Consider the following 7,807-nt stretch of genomic DNA (forward strand, 5'->3'; position numbering starts at 1 on the left):
TGTATTGCAAGATTATTTAGAAACATCGTTTTAGTATCACCAAAAGAGTCATTAAAAGCATCACAACATGTACAATCAGGATACGGTTTCAGCACGAGCGGCTGCTATATGGTGCTACAAGCCAAGGCAAATCATGATGAGCGTGATGTAAATGAAGCAAACGGGCGAGTTTTAGCATCATCCCTCGTCACCAACAGAAGCTCTGAAGGAGTCCAGACATAATTAACAACCTGATGCAGTATTCATAAACTGAAAACACATCAAATCAATAGAAACAGATGGAAATGTGGGGAATTGGAAGAAGGTAATGAAGAAAATATGTTGCTATTGAGCTGTAAAACATGCAGGATTTTTCTAATGGAATTTGTCTGAAAGAGGCCTCTAGAAAGCCAAGTGCCCACGAATATGATTCATTTTTTCATTAAATAACATGATCACATTTAATATAAACAAAGAAATATTCAAAATTCAAGTAAACCCCTACATGCCCCAAGACTAAATACACGTAGACCTGTACATCATGTCATAAATATCAGTAAGATCGAGCAACTCAATTCAGATATTAGTTGTCTCAGTTTGTAAAAATGTTTGATTTTTTTTTACACTCTTTAAATCTTCACATTTGACTCCATCGACTCTAACATTTATGGAAAGTACAGGTTTTTGTCTGAGGTAAAGAAAGGCAGCATGCCACATTTAAACATCATGTCGTAGCTTCCCAACTGAAAAAAAAAAATAAAAAATAAAAATAAAAAAAGATGTAAAGATTAAAAACAAAAGTTGTGTCCGCAACGCGACAGAGAGCTTACACCGTAACATGCAGTCCACACTTCATTCCTTAACAAAGTCATGTAGTAAACAAAGGCACACGGTCATCTGTTTGGTCTGAAACCACTGTGATCAGCTGCTCTCAGCCCGACTCACAGCGACGAGCACAAGAGGTCAGACCCTGCAAAAAGAGTCATGTCTGCGGGACATGTTGATGTTTTCTTTCCCAATTGAAAACCAACCTAACGAACACAACAGAAAGAAAAATCAGGAGGAAAAAAAAATTAAACAGAAAGACCATAAAAAGAAAAAAAGTTAACATAAAATCAGAACTGAATTACAGTTAAGCGTTTGCTGCCTTAAATGAAAGTTGATGAAAACTACCAGGAAACTTTACGAGCCAATAAAATGAACAGGATAGAAAACCTGACCAGCAGGAGCACTGAGAGGCTAGCACCATCACCTGGAGAGGTTCCAGTCTGACCTCACTCAGGTTCATCAGAAAGACCCCCCCCCCTCTTCCTTTCCAGTCATATTGGCTGATGGTATGATGGTAGCAGACGTGCTGTCCGGTCAGAGCAAAGGTGGGATCATTGTTCTCGTTTATCACAACGAAAGTGCAGCAAAGCAACGCAGAAACCGTGAGGGGAGATGAGAGGAGCTGCTACATCGGCGCGATATACTGAGGGCTGAGCATGTGAACCCTGTCCAGATATTAATCAAACAATAGAATATAATATAGGATGACAGATTCAAAGCCCTCCAGACGGAGACAGTAGAGCGATGTGCAGATCAAAGGTATGAAGCTGAGCGCGTGGTTTTGATCAACCTGCTCAACACATCGAGGTGCTTTGAGAGAGGCGCTGGCCTTATGTTGATATGTAGCATGTATTTAGATTTCACCAAACATTCTGGTGATAGGAAATATTTTTGTCAACAAGTCAAAAAACAAACCAACAATGAATTGATCTTTCGAACAAAGCCTGACATGTCTTATTCATCGGTGCCGTAGACCTCCATTGTTAATGTAAATGTATATTACTCCGCAGCTGAAAATAGTCCCCAACAAATGCCCCATTTACTCCTGGTTGCGTTATGTTTACTCAAAACTACAGTGCCCAGCTGGTTTAGTAAATTACGGAGGCTTTTTTTTTTTCTTTTTAAGATATGAAAGTACAATTCATGATTTAAAATTACACAAAGTTTCACATTCAGGTCTTGTGATCCCACCTGAACCAGCTCCATCTGCTGAAGAAGACTTGGAGATGCAGTTGGAAGCTCTCAGTCATTAACAAGTGGATCTTTTTAAGCTTAGACTAAAATCACAATTATTTTCGTTATCCAATATCTCAATTATGTGTTAAATTCATTGATTACTTAATTATTTAGTCCGTTAAATGTCAGTAAATTATTTCAAAAAACAAAACGTCATTGGCCGATAAATAAAAAGAATAGAAGAACATAAAAGATCGATCAATTATCAAAAGCATTATCGATTAATCGCCAAATCGTTGTTCGGCAACAGGTTGAGCTCCGATTCTCTTCTCCATATATTGTTTCCCCCGAAAGGTCTGGAACGAACATCAACGCACGGACGTCAACATAATAAAACGTCATCGTATTCACCAGGCCCTCCAATGCTAACAACTTTTATATGGAATATGACGTCTGTTTATGGAATTGTTAAACTGGGGGTGTTTTTTTACAGCAACTCTCAAGTGTTTCACACATCCCCACGATACAGTTAGAATGACGGACGACAAACAATAAATATTGGTGAACTGGCCGGCCGCGGGGTGATAGGATGTAGCGATAAGGATTACCAGGTAACCCGGTGTGAATGACATCAGTAACGCGTGCGGCTGCTCTAAAGGGGCAGGATGTAGTTGGAGTTGGCCAGCTTGCGCTCCTGCGCGGCGGGAACAGTCTCTCTGTGACGCAGCGGTCTGTGGCAGTCGGCGTCCCAAAGAGAAGGGTAGTGCTGACGGTAACACAACCAGGCGAAGAGGAGGCCCAGCAGAGAACCCACCAACACGTCTGCACGGAGGAGAGAGAGAGGAGAGAACACACGCGTGTGAGGAGTTTCCTCCCACAGCTTCACACAAATTTTCTTTTTTCTAGCTAACGTTTTGGGAGAATATCAACCCTCAGAGAGATGTTTGAGGTTATGAGATTCAGTTTACTTAACACAAGCTTCAAGTTACTTAGTTGTTGTCATACGCACAACAATTATAGAGAAGCATTTGTCGTTGGAAACGTAAATCATTGATCTCAATCATCATTAAATATGTATAAAGACAAATTAAAGCAAATAAAAAAAACTGAATCTAAGACATAACATAGTGCGAGTTAAAATATAGGGATAAGACAATAGACGGACATAGTGTGAGATATACATTGGACTCAGGGGGACAAGTTCAAATCTGAGCCTGCCACAGACTTTCCCTGAGCTCACAAACCCTGAGATACACAACATGTAATGAGCATGAACACGCATTCAAAATATTACATATTCACGTGTAAACTAAATGCTGATACAAGAGGAGGCTGAGGAGGTTAGATTTGTGAGCAGCAAGCGAGGACGCAGAGCTCAGTGACTGAAGGTTTTATATGGGAGAGAGGTCGTGGGAACACATGGCAGGAGGATACTAGTGCAATAAATCTAAGAACAATGTGGACATTTGACTTTTATTCCTTCCTGGTTGAGTTAGTATTTTACAGATAAAAGGGTAAACACTCTGGTTTCCTGTTCAAAGTGTCCTTACAATATGGACAGAACTGAATGCATCAAGGTAGATTTGAAGGAAGTTTTTTACTCTGAAATTCCTTTAAAAAGTATCAAAGTTCAAGAGTTTTACCATCTGGAATGAATTTGATATTAAAAAGATTTAAATTAAATAAATCAGAAGATTTAACTGCATAAAATATCCAGCATTTTAGTAGATGAATATGTATCGTTACAAAATAATTCCTGCATTAAAGTAAAGAAAAGAATGATAATAATATTAATATTAATAATAACTCAATATAAATCTTATGTTCAATGCCACAAAGGTAAAATTAACAGGTTTGTAACCATAATGAGGCGTTGCATTTGAACTGAGAGCGGTTACCAGAGTCCAGAGACAGGCTGATCAGAGTTTGTTAGCAGAATTATGAACACAACCATCTTCATGTGCCAAAAAAAATGTACACGCAAAAAAAGGTCACCAGCGTGGATGAGGTTAATACTGCTGTACAGGCTGGTGGAAGTCGATTAAAGGAAATAACAACTCTCATTAAAATGATCCCAGCAATCGCCCCCAGTAAATTGTGTTCCCATTCTTCACACATGCTCTTTCACTGTTTTCCCTTTGAATCATCTTCCTCTACTGGTCACCAATTTTTTTGTTTTTTGTTGTTTTTGACATTCTCTGTGACTCTGACCTTGCCAGTGGTGTTTGTAGTCGCAGGTTCTGGAGAGGGCGATCACTGTAGCGATGAGTAGAGGCGTGAGGAAGGCACACAGCCGCCACGCTCTGCCTTGGCCCGCTGTGCTGAAGCAGCGCAGCTTTCCCGCGACGTACAGCGCCGTGAAACCCAAACCCGCAAAGGCAACTGAGGCCGAGGAGAAAGGAACGAAAGGGACGATCAGAGCAGGAGGACGTTATTTTACACAGAATCAGGGAGAACACAAAGAGAAAACAACAGAAAAGAGGAGGATTACAGATGGAGATTGGGATTCTCTCATGCTCATGTAACAAGATAAGAGCCTGGAGGCTAAAATACACTTATATACATGAACCACTGTCCTTCCCACTTCGTGCTTTCCTCGTTGCCTGCCGATGAAAGTGTAACAGCTACAGTCTGAGGCATTATCAAGCGTAAAAAGGCCCTTACAGGAAGAGTGCCCGCTGGGAAAGCTCTTCCTGCCCTCCACGACAACATCTGGGTCACCGCTGCAGCGCAACTCCAGGTTCATCTGACCGTCTGGGAAACAGCGATAGAAGAAGTCGGGCCGTGGCCTGATTAGGGGGGGGGGGGGAGGGGGGGGACACAAACACAGAGAGGCCAGATTTAGGCTTTTTATCCACTGTGACGCTGGGTTTCCGTATCACTGACCACGTTTGTCTTTGTGTACAATGTTTACCTGCCAACAACGAGTTTGATGATGTTGGTGAAGACTCCGTTCAGCACCAGAGTCAAAGTCACAGCTGGGTGACAAAGGGAGATGGAACGGAATCATGAAAATGACAAAATACAAAAAAATGTTGACATTTCTTTTTGATGACGTCTGTATGCAGCTGTCTCACCCAGCGAGGCCTCCTTCAGATCTCCTCGCTCCGTCGTCTTCAGGAAGGTGAAGACCAGGATGACAATCAGCGGGGTGAAAACCGCCACACTCTGAACAAAACAAGAGGATGATCACTTAATGTCCGTCTGTAAGCAGGTGTACATATTAATGACAAAAGTTTTTACTTTTGCTTCTTCTTGCCCGTGATCAATGTTAAACACAGTAAGAGAAAGGAAGTGAGTTCACATACACCCGTTGTTGTCAGGGATGAAATACTAGTGGAACAAACTGAACCGAGGGATTGATTTGAACTCAGGCGTATTACTCACAAACATAAGAGTGGTGGGCACGTGGTCTCTCTCCACACGATGGAACTTATACAACCACATCTCCTCTGGCTGGATCTCCCGGTAGAAAGGAGAAAGCTGCTCCGTCACACTGTAACAACATAAAAAGAGGGCTGCGTTTTATTTTCTCGCATCATTAAAAACAATGCCCGCCTTCTTAAATAACAGAACCATAAAGCAGGGATGCAAATGATCGGATGTATTACTTACAGGAACACGAGCAACAGCGCCAGCCGGATGGAAACTTCCGACAGGAAGCCGCGAAGCAGCCTCCTCTTCATTTTGCTTCTTGGAGTGGACTTCAGTCAACAGCAAACATCCTCACTCCACTTCCATTTAACTTAACTGGGACTAGTAAAATAAATGAAGATATGAGGTTAAGTTTATGCCGTTAATTAGCTTGTTACAGTAAATCTAATTACTACATACATCAGTTAAATAGTACAAATAACTGCTCTCTATAATCCTGAAGGAAAGGAAAAGAAACGTGGCTTTAAAAAGGTCCTCCATACAGGTTTTTTCTGTATTTGTGCCGATCTTTTTTTTAGGATAGTGTAAGAAAGCAGAGAATAAAGTCACCCGACATCTTCCTGACACTTGTGTTATTTTTCTTAGGATGTGATATTTATATAAACCAGGAACAAGTTATTATTCCCCCTTAACCATAGTCTGTAAAGAAAAAGTGACACTCCTGAATTTGACCATTCAGACAAGTGTCAGTGTAAAACAAGGGGATAATATCCTTGTGGTCTTATGAAACACATCAGTGCCTCCCTAGATTTCAAACCCCACAGACTTTCTCCATGACCTCCATACATCCACATCAGCAGTAGTTACTGACCCTTGTCCCTTATTGTCTAACAAATAAAAGGAAAAGAAATAACCCAAAACGGAACAAATGAGGAAAATATTCTCCTTTCTATAAAGTGTCTCCACTACTTCTACTCTGACTGTATCTGGTGAAATACTGGTGAAGATATGTTGAGTATCTTGAAGGTTTGCCTCTGTGTAGCACCTGCTGTCTGTCTAAAAGCTGCTATAAAGGCCAACATGCTGCACCAGCGCCCTCCTCCTCTAGGTGATGGACAGATTTAAAAGCTGTTGTTGAATTGAGTAAAAACATTAAGTCTGATTTTTATGACAAAAATATTAAATGCACGGCTTCTGACAATACACAGGACAAGGCTAACAAGCTAACATTAGGTCCCTGTGTTGTAGAAACGAGATGTTAGCAGACTAAGCTAAGCTAGCAACATCTGTCAAACAAGACATCTGGCCCATTTCCGCATTGTCAAACAGGAAATTCCAGCTCCGTTACTAACCTTTAACGGGTCGTTATTTTACCTCTTCATGCTCATGTTAACGTGAAGCGGGCCTCCACACTCTCTGTTTCTGCCGACGGTCAGAGTCTCACATTTGAGGACTTGAGGGGAAACAGGGATGCCACGGAGGAGATGAGCGCCGCGTGAAGCTAACGGCTACGTCTGAGCTACTTCTGGTTTGGTATTTTCAAAGTAAAAGTATGTATTTAAAACGTACTGTGAAAAAATAACCTCAATTCAAGATCCACTTTCTCGCTTGTTCTGGTTATCTCGACCGTACCACACTGTTATAGTCGGTAGATTAAACTGAACATATACATTGTTTTTTATTGGTATTACATTTTATTTCTAAATATATCATTCAGTTTGAATCACGTTACAGATTAAATGCATTTTGATCACTGTGGCAAATGTGTTTGCTACTACTGGATATTCGGTACAACTCACATTTACAATATTACTCAATAGTATTAATCAGTTATTATTTGGCATAATCAATTTGATTACATAGCATGCACAATTGTAAGAATCTGAATATGTATAATAATAATTGCATTAGACAGGCCCTATGGATTAAATGAGCTTGCTGTGTGACCACAGGGGTTGTAAATACGAAGTCACTTTTTTACTCCGTAAACTCTGGAGTTTATCTAAATTACTAACAAAACTAAAAACATGGTATTTGACCAGTACAAAACTGGAAAATGTGGGAGGTCTTTAGTTTTGTATAAACCGGAAATGGTCATGTATGTAATTGTATCTGTCTTGACATGTGGATGCAAAAAGCCACGTCCACTTAAAGCCATCTAGAATGAATGAATTTCATTTTACCATAAAAAAAAGTCTAATGAATTGTGTTTTAAATCACATGCGGTACCAGATCGTTTATTATCTGCATCACTTTTTACTATAGGCAGTACTTTTATTTTGGTAAACACCTAACCATTAACACCCATAATAATGATGAATTGCATTATCTCTAGTACGCTTGGAATCAACATTATTTAAATTGATCCTAACATGTTAATTTTTCATCACATAATATTATTTCAAAGTAGTTGACTGAATGTGTTAAAATAAACCCCATACAGCGAGCG

General features: G+C 40.2%; 1 protein-coding gene across 2 annotated transcripts; it reads right to left on the minus strand.

Annotated features, from left to right (window-relative positions):
- Positions 1 to 7,688, minus strand: plpp5 (phospholipid phosphatase 5). 2 transcript variants are annotated; one of them, XM_076098770.1, is made up of 8 exons: positions 6,733 to 7,688; positions 5,599 to 5,739; positions 5,371 to 5,479; positions 5,061 to 5,151; positions 4,898 to 4,961; positions 4,648 to 4,772; positions 4,195 to 4,365; positions 1 to 2,805 (listed from the first exon to the last, which is right to left on the minus strand). In XM_076098770.1, exons 2-8 carry the CDS (start codon positions 5,667 to 5,669, stop codon positions 2,636 to 2,638), a joined length of 801 nt encoding a protein of 266 aa, XP_075954885.1. In that variant the 5' UTR covers positions 5,670 to 5,739; positions 6,733 to 7,688; the 3' UTR covers positions 1 to 2,635. The 2 variants fall into 2 exon arrangements, with proteins under 2 accessions (XP_075954885.1, XP_075954884.1); XM_076098769.1 differs by having other exon boundaries at positions 6,711 to 7,688.
- Between the last annotated feature and the right edge of the window lie 119 nt (positions 7,689 to 7,807).

This window comes from Anarhichas minor, unplaced genomic scaffold, assembly GCF_050575085.1.
Source record: "Anarhichas minor isolate MPS153535 unplaced genomic scaffold, ASM5057508v1 ptg000025l, whole genome shotgun sequence".
Lineage (NCBI taxonomy): Eukaryota > Metazoa > Chordata > Actinopteri > Perciformes > Anarhichadidae > Anarhichas > Anarhichas minor.

Excerpts from the sequence above, each read along its gene's own strand:
- plpp5 (XM_076098770.1), bottom strand. The coding sequence starts at position 5,669 with ATGAAGAGGAGGCTGCTTCGCGGCTTCCTGTCGGAAGTTTCCATCCGG. Across the intron at positions 5,152-5,370 it reads TGCCCACCACTCTTATGTTT|AGTGTGGCGGTTTTCACCCC; the intron begins GTGAGTAATACG and ends TGTTTTGTTCAG. Across the intron at positions 4,366-4,647 it reads TCCCAGCGGGCACTCTTCCT|TTGCCTTTGCGGGTTTGGGT; the intron begins GTAAGGGCCTTT and ends CCTCGGCCTCAG.